The sequence below is a fragment of the Ooceraea biroi genome, chromosome 14 (assembly GCF_003672135.1).
Source record: "Ooceraea biroi isolate clonal line C1 chromosome 14, Obir_v5.4, whole genome shotgun sequence".
NCBI classification, from domain to species: Eukaryota; Metazoa; Arthropoda; class Insecta; order Hymenoptera; family Formicidae; genus Ooceraea; species Ooceraea biroi.
This window is the reverse complement of record NC_039519.1, coordinates 3,788,460-3,813,596: the sequence shown is the minus strand read 5'-3', so window position 1 is coordinate 3,813,596 and position 25,137 is coordinate 3,788,460. Positions and strand designations below refer to the sequence as shown.

At 40.6% G+C, this 25,137-nt stretch overlaps 5 protein-coding genes across 7 annotated transcripts; 2 read left to right on the top strand and 3 right to left on the bottom strand.

The window, feature by feature from the left end:
* Positions 1-91: 91 nt before the first annotated feature.
* LOC105287034 (glyceraldehyde-3-phosphate dehydrogenase 2) lies at positions 92-3,400 on the top strand. The gene is made up of 7 exons (XM_020033976.2): positions 92-978; positions 1,076-1,202; positions 1,436-1,551; positions 1,786-2,037; positions 2,234-2,412; positions 2,670-2,864; positions 3,073-3,400. The coding sequence occupies exons 1-7, from the start codon at positions 901-903 to the stop codon at positions 3,188-3,190; spliced, it is 1,065 nt and encodes a 354-aa protein (XP_019889535.2). The 5' UTR covers positions 92-900; the 3' UTR covers positions 3,191-3,400.
* A 570-nt stretch (positions 3,401-3,970) lies between these two features.
* LOC105286573 (glyceraldehyde-3-phosphate dehydrogenase 1) lies at positions 3,971-9,281 on the top strand. Its single transcript, XM_011351616.3, has 5 exons — positions 3,971-4,049; positions 7,292-7,388; positions 7,468-7,707; positions 7,787-8,041; positions 8,127-9,281. Exons 2-5 carry the CDS (start codon positions 7,311-7,313, stop codon positions 8,553-8,555), a joined length of 1,002 nt encoding a protein of 333 aa, XP_011349918.1. The 5' UTR covers positions 3,971-4,049; positions 7,292-7,310; the 3' UTR covers positions 8,556-9,281.
* LOC105286581 (ralBP1-associated Eps domain-containing protein 1) lies at positions 9,277-13,938 on the bottom strand. Of its 2 annotated transcripts, XM_011351628.3 has the most exons (5): positions 13,439-13,933; positions 11,870-13,148; positions 11,724-11,788; positions 11,335-11,548; positions 9,277-11,257 (listed from the first exon to the last, which is right to left on the bottom strand). In XM_011351628.3, the coding sequence occupies exons 1-5, from the start codon at positions 13,610-13,612 to the stop codon at positions 11,076-11,078; spliced, it is 1,914 nt and encodes a 637-aa protein (XP_011349930.1). In that variant the 5' UTR covers positions 13,613-13,933; the 3' UTR covers positions 9,277-11,075. The 2 variants fall into 2 exon arrangements, with proteins under 2 accessions (XP_011349930.1, XP_026830926.1); XM_026975125.1 differs by lacking the exons at positions 9,277-11,257; positions 11,335-11,548; positions 11,724-11,788 and adding an exon at positions 11,557-11,686 and having other exon boundaries at positions 13,439-13,938.
* An 824-nt stretch (positions 13,939-14,762) lies between these two features.
* LOC113563400 lies at positions 14,763-21,383 on the bottom strand. Its single transcript, XM_026975029.1, has 5 exons — positions 20,333-21,383; positions 16,836-20,126; positions 15,513-16,360; positions 15,278-15,421; positions 14,763-15,122 (listed from the first exon to the last, which is right to left on the bottom strand). The coding sequence occupies exons 1-5, from the start codon at positions 20,589-20,591 to the stop codon at positions 14,886-14,888; spliced, it is 4,779 nt and encodes a 1,592-aa protein (XP_026830830.1). The 5' UTR covers positions 20,592-21,383; the 3' UTR covers positions 14,763-14,885.
* Positions 21,384-21,490: 107 nt separating this feature from the next.
* Positions 21,491-23,193, bottom strand: LOC105286589 (ribonuclease P protein subunit p30). 2 transcript variants are annotated; one of them, XM_011351647.3, is made up of 7 exons: positions 22,938-23,193; positions 22,615-22,819; positions 22,449-22,517; positions 22,145-22,345; positions 22,001-22,068; positions 21,793-21,872; positions 21,491-21,719 (listed from the first exon to the last, which is right to left on the bottom strand). In XM_011351647.3, the coding sequence occupies exons 1-7, from the start codon at positions 22,970-22,972 to the stop codon at positions 21,631-21,633; spliced, it is 747 nt and encodes a 248-aa protein (XP_011349949.2). In that variant the 5' UTR covers positions 22,973-23,193; the 3' UTR covers positions 21,491-21,630. The 2 variants fall into 2 exon arrangements, with proteins under 2 accessions (XP_011349949.2, XP_011349938.2); XM_011351636.3 differs by having other exon boundaries at positions 22,615-22,829; positions 22,938-23,191.
* Between the last annotated feature and the right edge of the window lie 1,944 nt (positions 23,194-25,137).

Below are 25,137 nucleotides of genomic sequence, written 5' to 3'. Positions count from 1 at the left end.
AGATAGCACATGTGTATACGTGTATCTTATTTGATATCTTGAATGAAATCTTGAAAAGATTTCTGTTGCAGTAAATAAAGTTGTAAATCTTTTATGGCTAATTTCCTTGATAGTTAATTAATAAAGAAATCAATTAATTTCAATTAAAGCCATAAATAACTCTAATTAACTTTGTCTATCGTTTTGTACACATAATTTCGTATATATTGATATAGTATGAAAATACTGCGTAATACAATATAATAAATGCTACAATTCTCTAAGAGATAAAAAAGCTTAACATGTGCTGTATATCTTGTACAATATCTTTTGCTCATTTTATATTTTCTATCGTTTATAATTAGCTGGGTACCGCTATACGCACACATGTTGAAATAGCATGCGGACTGATGTACTGCACTGTATGCCAGATGGATCTTAATATATTTCTTTGCAAGACAATTCAAAGCTGGGGGCAATAGTGAAAAAGTAGTACTCAATTCTTCGTATGTGTGCGACATTTACGATGAAAAATAGCACGAGATACACGAGAGTCATTAATTTACTCTTCCGAAAAATTTTCCGAAAATTGAATAAATTACATGGCATTATAATTAAATTATAATATAAACATTATTTTATAATTATATAATTGTGATATATAAGCTGAAAACGACAAATTTCATATTAAAATTCATGCTATAGTTAAGCATTATAGGCATGAACTTATTCCTGTATAACATATTAAATAACAAAATCATAATACATACAATTTCTCTCGTAGAATTTTGCAATGAACTTCACGCGTGTATCATTTGGATCGTACAAACAAAATTAAAAGACAATGTTAATCAAAATTCTAAAATTCTTTTCTTCTCAAATAAAAATTGACAACAATTAACAAACTAGAAGTTGTAAGCTATGGCAGCTGTAGGAATAAATGGATTTGGAAGAATAGGTAGAATGTGTCTCCGTGTTTGTCTCGAAAAAGGCATTAAAGTAAATTACGGGTTATGGAAAATATAATTATCATTTTATATAGATCTAGGTAAGACGAGGAAAGTATCAAATTAAAAGATATTAATTTATATTACAGGTAAAATTAATTAATGATCCATTTATATCAACCGAGTATATGATATATCTTTTTAAATTCGATTCTACTCATGGACCTTATCCTCAACCTTTGGAACTTGCTGAAGAAAATATAGTAATTAACAATGGTAAATATAACTCTAGTTATATTTCACTGCGCTTAAGAAAGTAAATAGAGACTCCTGCGTGAAGCAAATTTATTTTATCAAAATTTTGATCAATTTTATATTTAATAGAATGTTGTGTCTTTTCTTATTATTTCTGCTTTATATTATAAAAATATTATTTTGTGTAAGTATATATTGTTTTGTGCGTGACGAAAAATTATAAACATATTTTTATTGTTGGATCGCTTAATGAGAGATAAGAATTGCTACAAAACATATAAAACACCCAAACAAAATACCATGGAAAGATATGGAAGTAACGTATGTCATAGAAACTACCGGAGTATTTACAGATATTCAGGAAGCAAGCGTAAGTTACTGAACTAATAGATTTCCTTACCCATAGTTCATGTTGGTTGTTTGCAAAATTGCCGAGTCCCGCCAGAGAAACTCTGAAACAAAAGAAAAATATTTAATCGAATTAAGTAAAATCAAGTTAAATTACAAAGTTACTAAATTTAAATCAATCGATTAAAATCAAATCTGCATAATTCTCAATAGCAGAAGTATCGATTAAATTTTTAAATCATATAACACTATGTAGCGGCACATCGATGGTGGCGCAAAAAAAGTCATCATTACCGCACCAGGTAATGTACCAATGCTCGTTTTCGGAGTCAATCATACGTGTTACAATCCCGAAAAAGACAAGGTTGTATCCGCTACGTCCAGTACTACAAATTGCACAGCTCCAATAGTTAAACTCATGCATGAAAACTTTGAGGTTCTTGAAGTGGCGGTAACTACCATACATGCGGCGACAGCAAAGGGGAATGTCGTGGACGGTCCAACATGTGTAATTTGATTCAAAATGATCAATCTTTGCATCCATTAGTTTATTTTCTGTCATTTTTTAATTCTATAGCTTTATTTAATTCGTCGTTTTTAAATTCTATCGATATTTCGTTTGCCTTTATACATGTTTGGCTAGCTTATAAATAACACTTTTCGTTATCAAACTCTAATACTTAACGCAATGATAACTTTTTAAGGGAAAGAAATTTACTACGTTATGGCGAAACTATAGAGGCTGCTCACAGAATATCATCCCGGCCATGTGCAGCGCTAACATATCATTAGATAAAATTATCCCTGAGCTCAAGTGCAAATTTTCCAGCATACAGTTCAGGGTACCAATTTCCAACGTTTCATTATGCGATATGACATTCAGGTAATTAGCGGATGCACAAGTTCATCAGACGACTGACCCATAAATACTTGAGAACAGTGAACTTAACATTTCGCTTACATCAACGTGAAGACTCATTCGATTTTACATTTCTTACACTAACTGTACAATTTCTTTTGCATCTAATACAACAATTAATTATGTTTAATTATTATGCTAAATGCGCAAAGATTGGGCTAGTGTTTTGTACGTGATGCGGTACACGCGTTTCTAAGATATCCAGTAATACCATGGTTTAGGGTCAACACATCGGTGGGGTATCTAGACGTGAAGAAGGTGATGAGAGAAGCATCGGAGAACCGCATGAAGGACGTGTTAGGATACTCGGAAGAAGACTGTGTGTCGTCGGATTTTAACCACACCACTTATTCTTGCATATTTGATGCCAAAGCGAGCTTTAAACACGATAATTCTTTCATCAAGATCATTGCTTGGTAACAATAACGTCATCGTGAAAAACACTTTACGATTAACAATTTACAATGTTCCACATGCGCGATCTGCAATTTCGATCTATAATTGAACGACTGTTGATTTAATTCTCTCTCGGGTCGAAAATCGAAATATCGAAAATCGTGAAAATTAGAAAATATTTTTTTCTATTGTCACCGATTCATCGCCAAATTTTTAATGCTTCCGTAGGTATGACAATGAGTATGGGTTTGCGTCTCGCATAGTCGATCTACTTCAATACATGTACAACGCCGATTCCGGGAACGTTCCCGTAACCGCAGAAACTATCGAGCACGGAGATGATTAAGGACAGATTCAAAGAGATTCAAACATCCGATATTATTTATGTTACACGCACACATCTCATCTTGCAGGTTATCAGATACCCGTATCTTATAACCTGCATAATATGATAAAACCCAGATATCAAAAGTATAAGAATAACGAATAAATTGCGTACTTTTATTATTCTACCCTTTTCATAATATCTTTCTACATTTAGTCTCAATTATTTCTATGTTACACAATTCATATATTTACCTGCGTTGAGAAGTATTGCTTTTTCACAATCACGTCACACGCGAGCAGCAAACTTCGAGCGCGAGGTTAAAACTGTCTCGATTTCATTTCGCGGGTCGTATAAATACTCGGATCTATTTAAATCTAAATAGACTTTGTATACCCAAGTCATCGATATTTGTCACGACACTGATGACGTTCATTAAAACCGTGCGCTTCGGAATATATCTATTTTGGAACAAAACTCCTACTTCCGCCTGCCATCGAGAGGGTTAGCTCGTTCACCACTTGCGTCAATTATTTACTTAACAATTATTAACTTAACTATACAGCACCAACACTCAGTAGCAAAACTGTCACTTGAACGAGTGCTTGATTAAGCGATTCAGCTTCAGATCAATCCGAGAACTCGAGAAAAATTGAAATTTAATTCAACCGGTGTCGATTAAAGTTCGCGGCGCGCGAACGCGTCGATAATCGACCGACGCGTCACGTGACGTCGAGCGTTGACGAAGCCGCACGAAGCGTCCGCGACTCGACGGTTACCGGCGCAAGCGCAGGCGGCGGCAGTTTATACTACCGGTCCGTGCCCTTCAAGTGACACTACCTTGTGGGCAACCGCAGTGGACGGAGCTGCTTGTTTCGTGGTGAGTACACTTGAGAATCTCTCACTTGGTGTCTACTCCGTCTTCCTTTGCCGAGCCGCGTAACGGATCGCCGTTGCTGGTCGCTTCACTCGGTCGATCGTCCGCGCGAACGTCTCGCGTTCCTGTCAACGTACTTGTTACGCAAATCGCCATTCGTCAATTTCGCCGCACCGGCCATTCCCGTGACGTCGATGGTCGGAGCAGTCCGATCTCGCAGTATCTCTGATCGCGATGGCGCGAGGTTTCTCATATCTCCATACTTCTCGACTCCTCGAGAAGTTCAACGTGCCTATTAGCATGGGCACGGCTGTCGAACGATACGGGGACAGTATGGTGCAATATCATCCTTGATACCCGCGACACTTGCCACCGTCGTCGGTGGGTTCTCTCGCTCATGTGGATGACGATCGTTGAACGGTCCTCGCGTGATCAATATTGTTACAATTACGTAGTTATTAATAGGGTTAATTTTGAGCACAATATAATAAATCTTTATTAATGGGATGATTTTGCAAAATGCCATTTGAATATGAAGATTGTGGTAATTAATATTACGATACATTATTGCGTGATTTTCATCGAAGGGCTTGTGCCAGTACATCTAAATAATTAGTCTGTTTGATGATTGTTAATGACAGCACTGTTTTGTATAAGCCAACAGCAATTAATGATAAGAGGAGAGCACACAAGCTCCGAGCTAATACTTGTAATATTTATTTAAAAAGATTATAGATCTTAACTCTGCGAGTAAATTTACAGAATAGAATATTAATTATTACAGTATGTGAGTGCCATAAAAAATCTAGTTGAGGATGATACACGATAGAAATAATGCCACATATTTTTTATTCGCCCTCGCATTTGGCGGTTAAAAATCCGGATAGGCTCCTTCTTCTCAAAGGTTCCATCGGAAACACGATTTCGTCGATGCACCGGAGCAGTCCGATCTCGCAGTATCTCTGATCGCGATGGCGCGAGGTTTCTCATATCTCCATACTTCTCGAATCCTCGAGAAGTTCAACGTGCCTATTAGCATGGGCACGGCTGTCGAACGATACGGGGACAGTATGGTGCAATATCATCCTTGATACCCGCGACACTTGCCACCGTCGTCGGTGGGTTCTCTCGCTCATGTGGATGACGATCGTTGAACGGTCCTTGCGTGATCAATATTGTTACAATTACGTAGTTATTAATAGGGTTAATTTTGAGCACAATATAATAAATCTTTATTAATGGGATGATTTTGCAAAATGCCATTTGAATATGAAGATTGTGGTAATTAATATTACGATACATTATTGCGTGATTTTCATCGAAGGGCTTGTGCCAGTACATCTAAATAATTAGTCTGTTTGATGATTGTTAATGACAGCACTGTTTTGTATAAGCCAACAGCAATTAATGATAAGAGGAGAGCACACAAGCTCCGAGCTAATACTTGTAATATTTATTTAAAAAGATTATAGATCTTAACTCTGCGAGTAAATTTACAGAATAGAATATTAATTATTACAGTATGTGAGTGCCATAAAAAATCTAGTCGAGGATGATACACGATAGAAATAATGCCACATATTTTTTATTCGCCCTCGCATTTGGCGGTTAAAAATCCGGATAGGCTCCTTCTTCTCAAAGGTTCCATCGGAAACACGATTTCGTCGATGGTCGGAGCAGTCCGATCTCGCAGTATCTCTGATCGCGATGGCGCGAGGTTTCTCATATCTCCATACTTCTCGACTCCTCGAGAAGTTCAACGTGCCAATTAGCATGGGCACGGCTGTCGAACGATACGGGGACAGTATGGTGCAATATCATCCTTGATACCCGCGACACTTGCCACCGTCGTCGGTGGGTTCTCTCGCTCATGTGGATGACGATCGTTGAACGGTCCTTGCGTGATCAATATTGTTACAATTACGTAGTTATTAATAGGGTTAATTTTGAGTACAATATAATAAATCTTTATTAATGGGATGATTTTGCAAAATGCCATTTGAATATGAAGATTGTGGTAATTAATATTACGATACATTATTGCGTGATTTTCATCGAAGGGCTTGTGCCAGTACATCTAAATAATTAGTCTGTTTGATGATTGTTAATGACAGCACTGTTTTGTATAAGCCAACAGCAATTAATGATAAGAGGAGAGCACACAAGCTCCGAGCTAATACTTGTAATATTTATTTAAAAAGATTATAGATCTTAACTCTGCGAGTAAATTTACAGAATAGAATATTAATTATTACAGTATGTGAGTGCCATAAAAAATCTAGTCGAGGATGATACACGATAGAAATAATGCCACATATTTTTTATTCGCCCTCGCATTTGGCGGTTAAAAATCCGGATAGGCTCCTTCTTCTCAAAGGTTCCATCGGAAACACGATTTCGTCGATGCACCGGAGAACGGACGATGTTGCCGGCATCAGGCCGCGCGATTTAGCATCAGTTTTCGTCATCGAATATCGCCTGATAATCCCACGTACGCGAAATCATGATCAGCTTCAAGGGCACCGCGATACTGAGGAAACTTGGACACACCCCCTTTAACCTTGCTTGACCTTCAGGATTCACCCAATCTGATTCGATACGCGACGCGGAGGCACGTGCCAAGATGTTGCTGCTGCAGCTCAAAGATAAACTCGAGACCGAATAACGTTGAACAACAATTTATGTCACATTCGGGATTACGTAAGCGTTCGCGAGCGAGTCGATAACTTTGCTACATTTACAACTTTGTTATATATTTAACAATAAATTTAACAAAAAAAAGGAAGGAAAGAGATTTTAATATTCATTCGTCTTTAACGTCAGATTGCATCACGAATGTAGCAGCAATGACGGTAGCAGCGATATTATGAAACGCTTTGTACAACGTGACTATTAATTAATGAAACAAGATAGATAATCCATAGTGCAAGAGGGCTTTGCGACACACCGAACGAACGATAACGAGTATCAGCAGCCGCAACGTCAATTTTAATCTTACGCGATGGTCATTATTGTCCATGTGCAGAGTGATACTCTGCACTCCGAGAGGTAGCGAGGAGGCATGCCATCTCTAGTGGTTGTCATAAATCACGCTCTAATCCACTCGAACCTAACTTTTGATAACAACTGCTCGTAATGAGACGCGTTCCATACCTGTTCCACGTGACCACATCGGTTTCGCCGAGAAACCTAATCGCGCGGAGAGCACCCGGCCGTTGTAACACTCTTGCCCGTCGATTTTCCAGTTGCGATCAAGAGGACGACATGAGCAAAATCGGAATCAACGGATTCGGCCGTATCGGCCGTCTCGTGCTGAGGGCTTCCCTGGAGCGAGGTGGTCAGGTATACGTCGAGACGCCGCGGACCTGCGAACTGACCGAGTCACGATCTTGCTAACCCGAAATCTCCAATTTCTCACCAGGTCGTCGCTATCAATGACCCCTTCATCGGTCTCGACTACATGGTCTACATGTTCAAGTACGACTCGACCCACGGTAGGTTCAAGGGAGAAGTCAAGGCGGAAGATGGCTGCCTCGTCGTGAACGGCAACAAGATCACCGTCTTCAGCGAGCGTGAGCCGAAGGCAATCCCGTGGGCGAAGGCCGGCGCCGAGTACATCGTCGAGTCGACCGGCGTTTTCACCAACATCGAAAGAGCCTCCGTACGTGAAATAACAATCAAACTTGAATTTATAATATGCTGATAGCTTGTAATCAACGTCCCTGATGCGTTGTCTGTAGGCTCACATAGAAGGCGGTGCGAAGAAGGTCATCATCTCCGCTCCATCGGCTGACGCGCCGATGTTCGTCGTTGGTGTCAACCTGGACACTTATGATCCAAGCCACAAGGTAGTTTCCAATGCCTCCTGCACCACCAACTGCTTAGCGCCTCTCGCCAAGGTGATCCACGACAACTTCGAGATCATCGAGGGTCTCATGACGACCGTGCATGCGATCACGGCTACCCAGAAGACCGTCGATGGACCGTCCGGCAAGGTACGTGGCAGGGAAAAGAAATCATTCATGATTCGTGCGAGCGCGTTATGTAATCGCCTTCTTTATCGTTCTTTCCCGATAATAGCTCTGGCGTGACGGCCGTGGCGCGGCGCAAAACATTATTCCCGCCGCAACCGGCGCTGCTAAGGCGGTCGGTAAGGTCATCCCGGCTCTCAACGGAAAACTCACCGGCATGGCTTTCCGCGTACCCGTGCACAACGTCTCCGTGGTCGATCTGACGGTACGACTCGCCAAGCCCGCCACTTACGACGCTATCAAGGCTAAAGTAAAGGAGGCGTCCGAGGGCCCTCTGAAGGGTATCCTAGGCTACACCGACGACGACGTAGTCTCGTCCGATTTCATCGGCGATAATCACTCGAGCATCTTCGACGCCAAGGCTGGCATATCCCTCAACGACAATTTCGTGAAACTGATCTCGTGGTACGACAACGAGTTCGGTTACTCCAGCCGAGTGATCGACCTGATCAAGTTCATGCAGAGCAAAGACAACTAAACAAGATCTCGAGAGGTCGCTTCTATTTCATCCATGTTCTTCTAGCTCCGGCCTCGCCGCACGGCGAGGCAGTCGCAGCACGGCCATATCACTGTAAGAAACTGCTGTAAAAAACGCTCCGTTTAACCAACTTATTATTAACCTGTAGCAGAGACGTAACGCGGAGTAAAGCGAGGGTAAAGCAGCGTACATTCTTCCCGCGCAGTCGATAGAGTCGTAGACAAAGCGATGTATTTTTGCCGCCAATTGGAGTAACGAACGAGCAAACTCTACTGTTGATCGTATTTGAGAATCCACGTGTATCCAATTTCTCGTAAAGATTAATTCCGATGAATTGCAACTTTGATCATGAACGTATAACGCAAATGTATAACTTTGTGTAGCAAAGTTGAAAAAGTTGCGCAAAGTCAAATTGAAGTAAAACTAGAAAGAAATGTATAACGAGATCGTATTTAATTAAATTCCGTTTTACTAAATTTATTACACGCGATTTCCTATTCAACAAGAACAAGAACAAACCTAATTTCAAATATTTTATCGCGAATACAGGATCCGCTGCACTTGGTTTGTCCTATCCTAGGATAGGAGCGTATACTCACCCCTCATCGTTCTCATTCATCCATTCGAGGAATGGATCGGTCACAAGTTACTTGTAATTTTCTTCTGTATGCTTAACATTATTTTTTTCAGTCATCCAGTGACATCAATAAAACTTGTTATGAAACTAAAGTAGTTCCTTTATTCATATTCGACAGACATTTCAGTACTCTACAACTTACATTTCCTTTTTACGGGACCGCAGACGAGAAATCAGAGACAATTCTGATATAAGCATTAAATTTGTATAATTTTTACATGATATCTATACAATATTACAAAAAATCTCTTTTTGTCGCATGACTCGTTGATTTTTAAGCTTTTACTTCTAAATAGTCCCATGATACTTGACCGTCGATTGATCATTGCTAATAGACTTTGAAATTTCACATGTTATATGGCACAGAGTTATTTTAGTAATAACGATCTCTTGGCAAATTTATTTATTTACTATTTATAGGAAAATGAAAATATTTAAAGATATGGTGATTTACGTTGATTGAAAATCGATATATATATATATATATATATATATATATATATATTTGATTGGATATAAATGGCAATTTCTAAATAAAATGATGAGACTGATACAGAGCCGAGCCACAAAGATCAAGTTTCAGAAAGGAACGAAGAAGGAATTAAAAGATGAAACTATTGTTACGCTATTAGAAATATTTATATGAATAATTACAAAATATACTAACACCTGATTTTGACTCGTATGTGGCTCTTGCGTAAGATTAAATCTTTCTCGAGGATAATCTGCACCAACTATAATAATACCTATCTTTTCAAAACTACAACAATACGACTCGATATAATTGTTTGAAAGAATTGATACACCAAACAATTGACGTATTCAACTGTGTATGTGAGTCTGAGCATTCAATACATCTATATAAATTTATTTTTGAAGTATTCTGTTCCTGCAGATTCCACATTTCTCGTATATCTTTCTTTAACATTTAACAGGTATTTTATAGGTACATTTGTTATCACGAAGTAGAATATAACGTTACAACAGTCCTGATTATATTCCGTTTCTTTTTTGTCAAAACTTTTACGTAGTTAATACGAAAATATAATTCGATTTTGTTGCAACCGATAAATATCTATCATTCGTCTTTGCAATAGTTTTCGAGGCTGACTCGAAGTTTTACAATGGATATTACAGCTTCGTTCCATGGTGAACAAATAGTTCTTTCGAGAGATTCATCAATGTATACAAACGATCACAGGAGAAATATTCTACATTAATTCTTATAAAATTAGCAAATGTTCGCGAATGAAAATAACGATCAGCGATTTCAAGTATGTGCGTTGAAAGACAACAGAAATATGACATGCACAATCTTGTACAGCGCACTTGTTAGAAGGTACAATAGACTCCTTATCCGGTCTTGCTTTAATCTACTGCATATAAATATATATTTACGACGATTGAAAAGGAAGATACTATGTGGAACGTAATGTACAAATTAATAAATCAGAGGAGAATTCAATGTAAATTTTTAAATTCCAGCGGATGAATCTCTCAATAATTTTTTACTACATAAACATACGTGTGACAGTTTGTCAGCTTGGTAAAAAGTAAATTCAGGAACATTTATAAATCATATATATGTCATCAATGCAGACATCGTACCAGCCTTTTGTACACAATCTTATAATTCATATCGTAGATATACTCTTCCCCCTCCACACATTCTCAAGTAAAATATCTATACGTACCTTTTCACAAATTTCATTCCCTGCAGTATCTGTCTACCGTCATTATGGATATGAATGAATACTTCGTTAGGAAAAAAAAGGAATTCTACAGACTAGTATAACGTATTAAATACATGTGTTTACAATGAATCGAGGATACGTGATACCTCACAGCTTCGATTGAATGAATGATAGCGAGTAGTAATCACATCAGGTCAGGAGCAGGAGCTTAGCACGCAGATTTATACGCTCCTGAAGCGCGCTAGCTAATTCTCGCGTCAGTTCTTCGCAGACCAGGCGCAGTTCTGCATTTTTCTCTCTCAATTCTTGTAAGGTTAATGTCTTCCCATCCTCCGATTCATCCTTATTCTCCTCCTCGCCGCCGTCACGCTCTGTCGGAATTACGTTCGGGCACAATTCAAGGGAGGCATGTAATATAAATGCTGCATCAAGTTGAACAGGATCTTACTTGGACTCGGCTTCCTATAAATATGAAACGCCCCGCAGACTCCGGTGAATTGTTGGGATTGCGGCACTGTGTTTTCTATAAGCGGCACCGTGCTCTCGGGCAGTTCGCTTTTGGGCGAGAAGTGCGAAAAGTCCGCGACGAAACCCTGCGTTTCGCTCAGTGTCCTCTGTCCCTCGCCCTCGCTTCTCTGACCAACCAACTTACGTGGCGAAGTCTGCAGGAAAAATACATGGTTACAAAAAATACATACGTACCTTAAAAGACTCTTGTAAAAAATAATAATCTCTCTTGGAGATGTATATATAATATTGTGCTTCATAAGGTGTATGAGTGGGTGGTGGATAAACCTCTTCTGAAAAAAAGATTTCTATTATGCACAAAGGACTTACAATTCCTGGTGAAATTCTAGGTGGTACTAACGGCGGTGCTCCAAGAAAACTTTGACCATTCTTGCCTATAAGAACGTGCACACGATTTGAAACGTGAGACTTTGGCATTGTAACATACGTATCGGGGATGTATCGATAATATATACCTAATTTATTAAGATCGAGACTAGAACTGCGTGCATGTGTTCTGTACGGTCTGGGTGGCGGTGGCGGCGGTGGTTCCTTCTTAGGTGTCACGATGACGGCGTCTTCGGGCGCCGCGGATGGTTTCTTCGTGAGCGGTCGCTGCACCAACGACGCCGCGGAGTGCTGCAGATCGTCATCCCCCAGGGTCGTGCAACTACTGCTGCTGCCGTTAGCACCGGAAGCAAGAATCGCCGCCTCGGGCGTCAATCGAAGCGGCACTGGGTGTAGAATTTTTGGGTCTCGTTCGACGGCGGACTTCTGGAAATCGAAGTTCACCAGCTGCAGTCCCGGACTGGTGACCGAACTGCTCGCCCCGGTCGGCGAATCCACGAACTTCGTCCACTCTTTGTTCTTCTCGCGAGCGTTCGCCGAGTTCGGCGGCGATTTCGAGGCGGCTGCCGCCACCGGCGGGACCTGCGGCGCGACGACCGTCGGTTGCGTGACTAACGGGATCGACAAGGACGGAGGTAAAACGTCAGGTAGAGGCACATGGTTTCTCCTTAGTACGACGAGGTGCATAGCCACGTAGAACTCCTGTAAACTCAGCGCCCCGTCCCTGGTGACGTCCGCGAGCTGCCAGATACGCCGCAACTCGGAAACGGGAAGCCGCGATTTCTCGAAAAACGTTCTGGCCACAGGGCCCGCTAACAGACCCTCCGGGTCGGACTGCAGCTGCGCGAATTGCGCGGTGTAATAATCACGTTGCTCGTCACTGATAATCCACACTTCCTCCGGTGGAAAACCGGAACCGTCGCCCTCCCCGTCACCCTCGTCACTGCTATGGCGTTCCGAGCTCTCCTCTTCCGTGCCCAACAGTTGCCTCTGCTCCTCGGAAACCAGCAATCCCTGCCACCCTCCGGAAACGGAATCCATGATCGTTTCACTGCCCATCATGCTGTCGTTCCTCTCTTGAGTCACGCTGTTAGTTGGCGTCGGCGAGTCCGTGCTCCCGCCAGTCTCACGCGGGGATTCCGCCTCGCTCTCGCTCTCGGTAGTGCTCTCCGGAACTTGATGCCTGCCCTTCACTCCCCTAGTTAAATCTGGACTTCTCCTGCCATCCTCGTCGCCAGAAGTCGGCCACGTGAATCTCGGCAGGGTAATCACGTCCAGGGAAGCGGTCACCATGTCCCTGCAGATTTCCAAGCCAGCTTGATGGACCGCTATGAGCTTCAGCACTGCGTAGAACTGCTTCTTGCCCAGGTGTGTGTTGCTTTTCGCTCCCATGCAGATATCCAATATCTACAAATCGAAAGAAAACGTTAAATAATTAAAGCAACGCTTCAGAGGGCAGGAGGATTTCCGGGACGCGGGCTTCACCGCCGCGAGGCAACTCGGAAAGCTACTACCGCTATACTAATTAGTTCAGCTGTCACGGCATAACCTCCACGAGCAGACCGATCTCTCGCCCGTCTCAGTTACGCGCACTTCGGTCCCGACGTCACGGAGCGAGAGTTGTCGAACGCCACGTATGAGCTTGATCGATGCTGACGACGAGGCGAACACTAGGTGCCAAGGTAGCCGAAACTCACCTTCATCGTGACGTCCCGCGGCAAGTTGGCCGAGCGCAGCAGCTCGGCCACCTTGACGACGGGCACGCTGTCGCCTTCCGTGTTCTCGCAGCAGTACACGAATATGTCGCCGTAGTAGCGGTGCTCGGTGGTGGTCAGGTGGAGGTTCGCCATCGTCGTCAGTTCCCAATCCATCTCGACGGATTGCGGGCCGCAAGTGCGTGCGTGCGGGCTGCTCGGCCGTCCCGGCTGCTGCACCCCGTTATGTCCCTGCGGACCACCTCTTCCTCGCCCGCGCGCTCCGCCTCCACGATCTGCTTCCACGACGCGTCGCCTACGATGTTCGTGCTATCGGTCGCATCGTCGCGCGGATCGCCAACGCGAATCGCGAATCGGACCGCGGCAAACGCGTGAAACGTCGTGCGCGAGCTACACCCCCGTGCGCGATTATCCGTCGCGATCCCTACCTCCGGCTGGTTGGCTGGCTAGCTGGCCGTGCTGGCTGCTCGACTGGCGCAATGTTTGACATTGCCATAAGCCGTGTCGCGTAACTCGCCGGGAGGCTCGCGAGTGCCGTGTGCGCGCTAACTCCGATCGATCGCTCGAAACCTCTCGCCGGGAAATTCAAAGGTTTAAGCGCGATGAGCAGCATAGTGCTGTGCCACCAAAACGCCAACATTCTTTCATAATAAATTTTATACTTCCTTATAGTCGCGAAACGACGTTAACCACTTTTCAATATTTTTCGTTTTTGATGGAATAAAAAATTGATATTTGAGATCAAGAAGAGAAAGATCAAATGAAGAATCAATTTTATGTGGAGCAGAACTTTTTTTCTGTATAACTCGTACGATGTAAAAACTGAAAGTAATTGAGATATAACAGCATATATATTCGTCAGTGTAATATATTTTATGATTTATATCACTCTGATTTAACGGTATCTCAACAGGAGTCGCGAAGATTAAAAGTTCGAAATGCTTCATTAGTAATAGCCGTAACAATAAACGTGGAAATTACATTATCGCTGATACCTCTCGCTATCGGGTGCTACTTTTTCTTTTTATAAACATTAATTCATTGCTATCTGTGATTCTCGGTCGTTTAATACAGTTTTTCTTCTCGTTTTCTTATAAAGACAGATATCGCTATGTGAGATTAGAGGAGCTGTTAATAAAAGAATACATGCGCGCACTTTTCAAGATTAATGAGATCATCTGGGAGTTTTTCTTTCTATTTAAACTTAAGAAGAAAGTTTAATGAGAGTTTTACAAATATAATCAGACAGCGATATCAATCTTTAAAAATGAAAACAGAAACGTGATATCATTAATCGTACAAATGGCTCGTGACTAGAAGAATATATTGCACACAATGTTCTGTCTGATGTAAAGATAATGCTAATTGCGTTAATGGAATATGGTAGTTTGGTCAGTCGATTTTGAAGTTTCTACTTCAAAACGACGTATCAATGGCGTAAAGAATTCTCTGCAACAATTATGGATGAAGCAGCACTCTTCTTCGTGCCATCACAACGTCCCACGACTGTTTTCTGCCCAGATGTTTTAAACCGCAGCTGTACCGGTGAATCTTCTCTTGGACTATCGATAACATTGTCGAAATCCCAATTGCTGAAATGTTCTTCGAGTAAGTCTTCCAGTTTTCTCGAAAGCGCGTCAATCTTCTTTGCTTGTTCGTCATCTTGCTGTGATAAAAAGCGGTTTATCTGAGATACAACTTAATTAAAACTAAATCTAGCTGCTAATACAAAAATATAAAATTGAAAAGAATCAAGGAACATTTTTGATTTTTACGTTAATTTAAAGAAGCGCAAAGTCAAAAATTGTCGATTGTGATTACTTGATGGTACAATCTCGCGCTGTGAATTATGCGGCGGAAATCTTTTATGGCATGCTCAACTTTGTGGTAAATCCGGTTCTTCAATTTATACTCGACGATCTCGAGGAACATAGGGCTTCTTACAACTTTGCTGTGATCCTCCATCTGCTAAAGCCGAGAAGGATATATGTATATTTTTTTATTCCATTCATTATTTTTATATTATTTTTATATTACAATTGATTCAAAAACGAACTGTAGACGGAGATGAGTTATCTTTAACATGGAAGAACGGATCTTTGAAGATCTTCGCTTCATCCATTTGCCAAACAGTTTGATGTATCAATTCCAGCTTGCTGAGTGCCAAAGGGCTGATGCTCTGCTTCCTTCTGGAGCTGTACCACACTGACCAACTGCGATCGCCCGATTTACTCGCACACTTGCCTTCCATCTGTTCCAAATCTTTCCTCTTTCCCTGCATTTTCGTGGTAGACGATGATTTCGTCATTATATTACTCGGTTTGGCACCGTATATCTTCGCGCACGAACTTTCCTCTAATTGAATATCATTGCTATCCGTCTTCTTCATCGCCTTCTTGCTGGCCCATCTCTGCGATTTGTGTAAAAGCTGATAAGATTGCTCGGGGTCTCTCTTTGGACACTTGTGATCAGGGAGTGGCAATATAGTAGACATCGATGGATTGATTGAACATGACTTGTACGTTTCCTTCTTTCCTAGATGCGTATTGCTGGGTTTCATGGACCTCCGCACCGTTTCAGAATACGTGGCTCTACCAACGTAGCCACGTTCCGTTTTTTTCGTTGAGCTTTCCTTGTTATTTGAGAAAGGCACAAAGACGGACTCGCAAGAGAAGATTGTCGGATACTCGTTGTCGACAACTGTCATGGAAGCCTTTGTCTCCGCAGTCGGCGACGATGTGAGGTGATCCGCTTTCATACCAACGATCTCTGAACTGTTTGACGATATCGAATTTCGCCGATCTGTGTCATTCTTGCACCGCTTCTGTTTGCCGATGATACTCGCGTTATTTAAGGTTCTGATCAGCCAGGAGTCCGTTTTCACGTTGGTCTTGATAGTGAGAGCTGTTGAACATGCTTTTTAGAAAAGGATTGTTTTTGCTTATTATTAGGTACCACCTGCAAAAAGATATCGCGAGACAGTTTTAAACAATTTTGTTTGCCTAATGCTACGCGTAATTCCTCGCGAATAAATTTATTTCCGTGAAATGTAGTTAATAAACGTTATAAAATATATATGGCAATAAAATCATGTAGAGTGTAAAAAGTGTATTATATAATTGTAATACTACACTTTTTATTGTAAATTTAGATTGTAATATAAATTCTCCGTGTCGCATATCGGCTGTAAGGCATAAGTTTCTCGCTAAGCAATTTTTCGTTATTTAAATTTAAAAAAATGATACAATGTATCTTTGATTAAGATATATTATATCACTTATTCGAACTAAAAAAAGATTGCTAAAAGAATCGAGAAACTTATATTACAATCTATGTTAATCAATTTGAAAGTGAATTACGATAATGCCGATATCTTTACCGTTCTCATCTTCATGTGACTGGGATATTGATACGATGCTTGTAGTAGGCGATAATCTGCATGTGGATTCTGAGTCATCTTCCGAGGCTTCGTAGGACAAGGTGCAGTCAGCGTCATCATATTTCATTGATTTCGCATCACTCTGTGATGTCATCAGCGATGCTTCAGCGTTCTCTTCACTCTTATCATCTTTCTTGGTATTATCGTTGTAATCGATCTTGTTGGACGCATCGTAGTCCTTCACATGAAGAGCTTCGAGAAGTATCTCAGCCGAGGCGCACGCTGCCTTCCAGGTAACATCCTGAGTATTCTGCGATAATGATTCCGTGCGCTTCAAAATTCTGGGTGAATTCTCCAGGTTGAACTGAGGTGTCGGCAACTTCAAGGCTGGCGGAAACGAGGTTTTGATCAGCGTGGCGTTAGCGGACAAGGTGGGCACGTTTGTGTGCGACAGAGGTGTCGATGATGCGAGTATCGATATGTTCTTCCCTTTATTGCTGCACGCATTTCCGTAGTGATTGCTCGCGTGCGTGTTGCGTGACGTCGCGTTTCCGTCCGATCGACGATTCGACCTTCTCTGGTGTCTCTTCTTCGGCACGTTGTAGCTTCCCGGTTTCATGTACACTCGCACGTCCTCGGAGCTATCATATTCCTCCGGTGCATCTTGTTGCACCTGAAAGCGACTGCCGACAAAGTTGCTGGCAGCCCAGGGTGTGCTCTGGATATTCGGCAGATTCTGCAATGCCTGGAATTGCCGGTTTGCATCGATCGGAGGTTGCTTAGCTATGCCCGCTGAGTACTTCGGCATCTCCTGCTGAGCGAACAATCGCGGCGCTGAATTCTCGTTCAGCCTCGTCTCTTCGAAGGTAGACGCGCTCGCCGGAAATTGTGCGTTTCGCATGCTGGCGAACCAGGCTGACAAATTCGCCGCCATCTCCTCGGACTGTTTGTCAAACGTCCTCGGCTCGATCTGACTGAGCAGAGTTACTTTATTCCGGGGCACAGCCGGGAGCTCTATCTGATCAGCCTGCGATCCGTCAACGTAAACGGGATTGGTACTCGGGATTTTAATTCCGTACAATCGTTCCGGAATTTTGCTACTCCTCGAGTTGAGATCGGTAACCGGGCATGCTGAAGAAGAATAACCGAGTTCTCCATACGCTAAGATTCCCGGATTGGACGTAGGGTACGAAGGGTTCGGATGATCGGACAATGGAAACGTCAAGGATAAACAGTTCTCTGCATACAGCCCGCTGTAATTTATGGGAGTGCTAATTGTTGGCTGCTGCAGACGAGTGCTCTCCGCACTGTCTACCGAAAGTTTATTCTCCAACGCGTACTCTTGCTTTCGGTCTTTCATCGTATCGGCGTTGCTCTCCATCACTTTGCTTCTCAGTTGAAAGAACTCAGCATTCAACGAGTTCTGCGCGGAGTCAAATTTCCTGGACGCGGGTTTGGCACGAAGCCTACTTCCTACTAGGCTGCTAGTGTCGGTATGACACGTGGACACGTTAGGTACGGATTTGCTGGCGTTGATCGCGGGCGACAGATTCTCAGTGATTGTCCACTTGCTTCGTAACTTACTCTCTTTCTGACTCGCCGCCGATTGCTGTTCTTGCTGACCGGAGTTGTACCGCGAAGTACGCAGTCCGCTAGTCGACACTGACGTTGCGTTGCGCGGATTCTCCTCGGAGATGGACTTTCCAGCTGCATCTTTTCGCAAGAGGGAATTCGCTGGCAGCTGACTGAACAGATCATAGTTTGTATAGAGTGCCACGTCGCCCGGGAACGAGGACGATCTGCAGGTCGTGCCGCGTGTTTGATCCTTCGTTTCATCATTCTCTCCAAATTTCTGGAACGTCTGCACTATTTGCTTCAAGAGCTCGTACGTGCTTTCCTCCCATACGTGGAAGCATGTAATCAACTCAGGATCCAATCTGTCCAGTAAATTGGGAAAATGCTGCTTGTTCATGTAATTGTCGAGACTCAGCCAGCCGTTGCTAACGCGCAAGAGAGCATTTATGAGGTCCTTGGCGAACACTCGGTCACCCGCGTACACCGGAATACACGTCGAAGATTTCGTGATCGCCATCCTAGTCGCGGACGACAAGCCCATCAAGCAACTCTGTTTAGGGTCTGTTTGCGAGTAGTCGGAGTCGAGCACAATCTCGGCTTCCGTGCATCCCCAGTACACCGTCTTCCGGATCAGCTCCGGATACTGCGACCTATCGGCATACGGATTGCCGGTTTGGACGCCTATCGAAGTTCCGCTTTCGTACTCGGAGCAGAAATCAGTGAACCAACTGGCCTTGTTGTCACCGGCGCCACTGAATAACGGCGTTGAATCGGTTTTGTTGCCAGGCTTTGATTCCTCCTTGCCGAGATCGTTTGACGACGTTGTGTTGCACAGTGCCGAGACCATTTTTTCAGCCTCAATAGTGAAATCAAAACTGGTCGACGATTCGTCGGAATCATGCTCCTCATCGGTTCTCACGACGGCGGAAGCAGGTTTGTCCAAAGCACGATCAGTGGAGTCCATGCTTCTGTCGTCAGTCGCTTGTACATCGTACGTATCCTTGGATGATGTCTCAATTTGAAATGGCCAGCTGTCGGAATTCTCGTTATGATTGACCGGAACCGCTCGAGATTCACAGGTGCTCGGTGCCTTGTTTGCATTATGCTTGAATGAAGAAAATTCTAACATGGGCAACGATGCGGGCTTATCTACTCGCGATGGAGCAAAGATTACACCCACGGATGGATTCGAGAAAAGCGAGGAGGATGGCACCGACGCGGGGAATTGATTGCTGCCGAACGTAGTCAAATTGGCGTAAGGGTTGAGAGTGGGCAGCGGATAGGCTGAATTAGCGTTAACGGTCTGCAGACTGCAGGTATTCGTGGCCGATATATTGTAATAGGAAGCCTGGATCGGGTGCTGGTGTTGCTGTTGCTGCTGTTGTTGCTGAGCGCTTTGTCGATCCTGGATGAAGCAGAAAGGCTGCACGTCCGGCGGTTTGAAGTTGAAAGGCTGAGGCAGTAAGTGCGTAACTGCGGAATTATTGTTGTAATGCTCGTTAGGTAATGATCCAGCATGGGCGAATGTGGAGGAAGCTACTAAGAAGGACGTGGTCGCCGGAGGAATGGAAGCGATGCTGGAAGATGGTTGCTCGTAGAACACCTGCACGGGTTTCGGATTGTAGGAGAGCTGCTGCTGCTGTTGCTGTGGTTGCTGTTGATAATATTGCTGGCCACGGGACGGTTTGTTCTTGGAATGCCATCGATTATTCTTACCTACATCCGCGCGAGATAGTAGTCATCAATTGATAGACAATTTCAATTTATGTGACTATCAATGTTCGTTAATTTGTTTTAATAACATTTTTCTTGCTTGGTAGACTGTTTTGCGAAAAAGTGTCAAGGAATATATAGAGGACGAGGAACAAATACTAATTTATAAAAATCAAAACTACAGTTTATATATTATATATCTTTTAAACCTTGAGGATGCAAAGGAATAGAATTCGGTGAACCAATGTGAGGCTGAACGCTCGGGTAAACGCACGAGGGATGAAATGTTGTTCCACATGGCTGAAGAGTCACCATTGGACTGCTGATGGGTGCATACAGAATTTGCTGCTGCTGCTGCTGCTGTTGCTGGTGATAAACGGATGGTGCTATCGTCGATGCGGTTGAGATCAGGGGTGGTCGGGAATAATGCACGGATGCTTGGTTTGATCGTACAGCCGTTGGGCGCATGATCCGCTTAATCCTTGGATAGAAATTGAATCCTCCGCCGTTTCCGAGTCGATGTTAGCAGCTTCTAATAGACAGCAAGGTCCATCATGTATCATCGACATCGCAGCGTTACGCGAAATTATTAATGTATCGCGAATAGTTAAATTTTTTAAGTAATTGGTTACGTCTTCCGCAGTCACACGTCAAATTATATTTTATTATTAACTGAACATTATTATGGTAGTTTCTTTTATACAATATTTAAATTAATTAGAAAATATTTCTTTACTTGGTTAAAGCCATAACGCCGCTGTAAAAGTACATATGTTACGACCAAAATACATCAGATTAAATGTAATAGAGTTAAAGTACGTAACGTTATTTTAAAAAATCTTTATTTGATTTACGGTGATAGTCGTTTATTTAAGCGGGATGAATATAGCCGCTGCATCAGGTGGTGATCGAAAATCAAATTCAACCAACTTCTTCTTTGGAGAAAAACTCTACAGATCCTCGAGAAATGATTTTTAATGCTTAATGGATAGAAAGAGAGAGAGATTAATTTCAAATATAGTAATGCTTCTCTCTGGATTATATCATCTTATGATAATATCGATTCTCGGTAAGAACATGTACCTTTGATGATTCTCTTTCCGTTACGTATTATTGAAATAATTTATTATTCAAGAAGAAATCCGAATTAATAATGAATTTAATTTAATATGGTTAATATTATAACGCTTATAATATTACTATAAACTTTTGTAATGCAATATTGTATTACTAAAAAAGTACGGAATAAACTTTAACAGATGGCTCTTCCAGGTACACTTTTACATCATTTTCATTAAAACTGTAAACTGTGAGTTGAAGTGGAATACATGCTTTTATCACCTAAAGATTATAACACGGATGGAAACTTAAAAACTTGAGTTTCATTTATTTTATTAAAAATATGTTAAACTGAAATATGCAGTAAATTGCACAGAATTTTCCATAAAATTATAAAATTGCGTTTTACAATTCATAATTTTACTGTTTTCTTCTTTCACTTATCCTGTTACAAACATTCTTCCTCGGATGTATCTTCCTCCATTGATTCCTCTGTAACCTGCACTGTAAATACTCCTCTACCACATACTCGTCTTTCTGGAATAAACAAATTACATGATAAAATTGTGTAATTTCACATAAAACTATAAGCTTAATTATAATAACTTACCAGCTTTTAAAAGAAGATACTGACACTGGTTCAGTATGGCTGCTTTCGACTTTTCTTCACTTAAACCCAATAAAGTTCCACTGAGCGATATTAATTGTACAATTATGGAAAATATCGACTGTATTTTACTGTTTTCCACAGATATTAATTATGTAAAAGTGATTTTCTTAATTATTTCATCACTACCATAGATTAAATTAAAGGATACAGACTTATGATATCGTAAGGACTTCTGATTAAGTTGGCATTGGTTGCTCCACTGGATATAATCACATTCTGCAATAGATATAATATGTAAAACTGCATTATTCACACTATAGAGCTAAACTGATTTAATATATTAAGTACTTACCCTACTCTTATAATACATGTAAAACAAGTGCGAATAATAAATAGTGGTTACTCGTGTTTTTTGATTCAGAAGATCGGCATACTGTATTTCAAACCACATGCCTCTTCCTACTGCCTGCCGATATAATTTTCTACTCATTTTTATGCCAGAGGCTGGCGACCTTATTGTAATAAGGTCCGCGTTTAGTTGTGAACAGGCAAACTGTAGGAAGCAAAAAATGGAATATACCAATTTTAAATATTAACAAGATTAAGAGATTATAATTGCAATTTGCAACAATAAGAATAAAAATAATGCTACCAACCTCCAGCATATTTTGTTTCGTCGGCACAATAGCATATAAATGATATTTTTTCATAGTTGCACAGTGCGCCTGTAATAACAAAACTATGTAAAATATATTATTTATGTTAATATATTATTTAAGTCACCCTTACTTAAAGGAAATTTAGTAGCACGAGATTCCATACCAATGTATGTGTTTTCGCAGGATCCGAACAAATAAATGTTATTCTATTGAGTATACACAGTTTTCCTTTAAATTCTTCATTCAGCTGGCGCACGTCAATTGGATCTGGCACAATGTTTGCTAGCGTTTTATTCTCTGTACCTTTCTTCTTCTTCTTATCATTATCGAAGGCACTTTCGTGTAAAGTTTGATTTAATGCCACCGTCCTGTAACCCACTAATATCAAAGAAATTCATGAAATGAATTAAGATAAAGATACTGATTAATTTTTGTTTCATCAATTACTGACAATTATTACACAATGTTGAGTATTAAATAACTTACTCTGATATAACCTCAATAAGGTATCCTTTAGGCATTCTTCATTCTCGTTCGAAATATTTATACATAAATCAAAGAATCCATTACTTGGCTTCAAATCCATCTTCGTACAAGTCGCACTTTGTCAGTTTTATCACTATAAAGTATATGTGTATCGCGTATAAACAATATAGTAAACAGAGTATAGTAGCAGAATCGTGCTCAATTCATAAAACACGTGAGACTCCTCAATGAAGAGTCCTGAAAGGCGTCCGCCATATTGCTGAATCGGCGCTGCTAAGCAAACTAGAGACCCTCTATAGAGGGTTTCTAAAGCAAACGAAGTAAACCCGCGCAATTTGGATTCCACTGAAATTTTAAAATTTCTTGAACGTGGAAAAACTTTCTTCAGAAGACTCAGATGTGACATAAAAGTCATAAATTTATGCATGGAATTAGAATTGCAAAAAAAATCGAGAAAAAGAGTAGCAGAAGTTAAAAGTGAGTTACTAAAATCTTTATTCGTTATAAATTAGAATAACGTGTTGTAATTAATTATTATATGTATGACTGATACGACGAAATATCTTCATTCTTGACCCTCCGGAAGATTAAGTCAAGAATTGTATCATCGGTTGCCACACATTGAGAAAGATGAATCCTTACTTGCATCATTCTTAATTGCCGAAATACAGATCACTTTCGCCAGCCTATCTATTCAATCGAAGGATACGCTGTTTAGGATGAACAACAGTCTTGCGTACTTGAATCCATTTCGGGAATTATATAAGGAACTACCCATACAGCACGAAAACATTTCAGAAATATTTCAGAAGTATTTCATCTGACAGATGAAAGCATCTCATAAACATTGTAAAATGTTTCTGCAACAGTTATGAGACAACTCCGGAATAGCAAAATGTCCGCGACACTTACATTCAAAACCTTATAGAAAGGTTGCTGAAAGGTATAGATCAATCTGCAACCTTTCTGAAATATTGCCGAAAGATTATTAAAATAGCTGAAATCTTTTTGATATATTACTAAAGGTTAATTGAAATAATTTTGAAACTTTCCTATGATGTTGCATACAAATTACAAAGCTCTTATTAAAATAAATTGAAAATACTTCAGAAATTATATTTAAATTTATTATACGAGTATTCAGAAGATTGTAAATACTAAAAAGTTATAATAAAAATTATATATAAAATGTATTTATTATTTTTATTGTACGTTATTTAATATTTGCAATCTAATTAATATAATAAATATGATTTCTGAAATATGCTTAATGAAAAAAATACATAATATATATAAGATGTACATAGATATGCATATATATCTATATATATAAGATATATAGATATACACGTACATAGCTAAACCAAGTATTCACCAAGTTTCCCTTTAAAAAGCGTGAATTGTTGGCACATTGACAAAGAGCCATTCTTATATTATATATTTTCCTTTTTCTTCCTCCAAATAGTTGATTAAAAGGAAAGAATTATATAGATATATAATTCTCTGTTCAACCAACATTTATATTTGAAAGAAAAAAAGGATACGTGAAGATAATGCATTTTTTTGTCAACTGGTTAGCTTCACTAAAGATCGAATACTTGGTCTAGGTATATATATATATATAATTTTACTTTTTACAATATTCACATTTTTTTAAATTTATTGCATGTGGTAGGTTTTAGAAACATTTCTGTTGCAACATTTCATATGACATATTGCGGAATCCTTTCAGAAATGTTGCATATGAAATGTGAAATCTTGAAATGATTTTAAAACCTTCCTGAAAGCTTTCTGTATTAATCGGTGCTGTATGGGTATATAAGGAACGAGTCAATTGTTTTGATCCGATATAATATATCAAGCAATTTCGATGAAGATATTAGCTCATTTCTGACCATGGCTCTCAAATCGGAAATCGTTTTTACATTCATCCTTGCAACTTCCCTCGTATGTATCAAGAGAGAGAGAGAGAGAGAGAGAGAGAGAGAGAGAGAGAGAGAGAGCGAGAGAGAGAGAGAGTATTTCATAAATTAATTACTCATATCCATAATGCATATTTTGCAGCTTTGTTGCAAGTTCTTTTCAATTAATTGTTTATGATAAGAAATTGCACAATTTTATAAGAATTGCATTATTGACATCAAACAACTTTTAGTGATTAATAATAATATTAAAATGCTATTAAAATTTCTTTGAAGAT

Excerpts from the sequence above, each read along its gene's own strand:
- LOC105286573 (XM_011351616.3), top strand. The coding sequence starts at position 7,311 with ATGAGCAAAATCGGAATCAACGGATTCGGCCGTATCGGCCGTCTCGTG. Across the intron at positions 7,389-7,467 it reads CCCTGGAGCGAGGTGGTCAG|GTCGTCGCTATCAATGACCC; the intron begins GTATACGTCGAG and ends ATTTCTCACCAG. Across the intron at positions 7,708-7,786 it reads CCAACATCGAAAGAGCCTCC|GCTCACATAGAAGGCGGTGC; the intron begins GTACGTGAAATA and ends CGTTGTCTGTAG.
- LOC105287034 (XM_020033976.2), top strand. The coding sequence starts at position 901 with ATGGCAGCTGTAGGAATAAATGGATTTGGAAGAATAGGTAGAATGTGT. Across the intron at positions 2,038-2,233 it reads TCGTGGACGGTCCAACATGT|GGAAAGAAATTTACTACGTT; the intron begins GTAATTTGATTC and ends TAACTTTTTAAG. Across the intron at positions 2,865-3,072 it reads TTCATCAAGATCATTGCTTG|GTATGACAATGAGTATGGGT; the intron begins GTAACAATAACG and ends ATGCTTCCGTAG.
- LOC105286581 (XM_011351628.3), bottom strand. The coding sequence starts at position 13,612 with ATGGATTGGGAACTGACGACGATGGCGAACCTCCACCTGACCACCACC. Across the intron at positions 13,149-13,438 it reads CGCGGGACGTCACGATGAAG|ATATTGGATATCTGCATGGG; the intron begins GTGAGTTTCGGC and ends TTCGATTTGTAG. Across the intron at positions 11,258-11,334 it reads TTATAGGAAGCCGAGTCCAA|AGCGTGACGGCGGCGAGGAG; the intron begins GTAAGATCCTGT and ends TAATTCCGACAG.
- LOC113563400 (XM_026975029.1), bottom strand. The coding sequence starts at position 20,591 with ATGCGCCCAACGGCTGTACGATCAAACCAAGCATCCGTGCATTATTCC. Across the intron at positions 16,361-16,835 it reads GTCACATGAAGATGAGAACG|CTCTCACTATCAAGACCAAC; the intron begins GTAAAGATATCG and ends CATGTTCAACAG. Across the intron at positions 15,123-15,277 it reads GCGCGAGATTGTACCATCAA|CAAGATGACGAACAAGCAAA; the intron begins GTAATCACAATC and ends TTTTTATCACAG.
- LOC105286589 (XM_011351636.3), bottom strand. The coding sequence starts at position 23,037 with ATGGATTTGAAGCCAAGTAATGGATTCTTTGATTTATGTATAAATATT. Across the intron at positions 22,830-22,937 it reads CTTATTGAGGTTATATCAGA|TGGGTTACAGGACGGTGGCA; the intron begins GTAAGTTATTTA and ends CTTTGATATTAG. Across the intron at positions 22,069-22,144 it reads ACATGTATTATAAGAGTAGG|AATGTGATTATATCCAGTGG; the intron begins GTAAGTACTTAA and ends TATCTATTGCAG.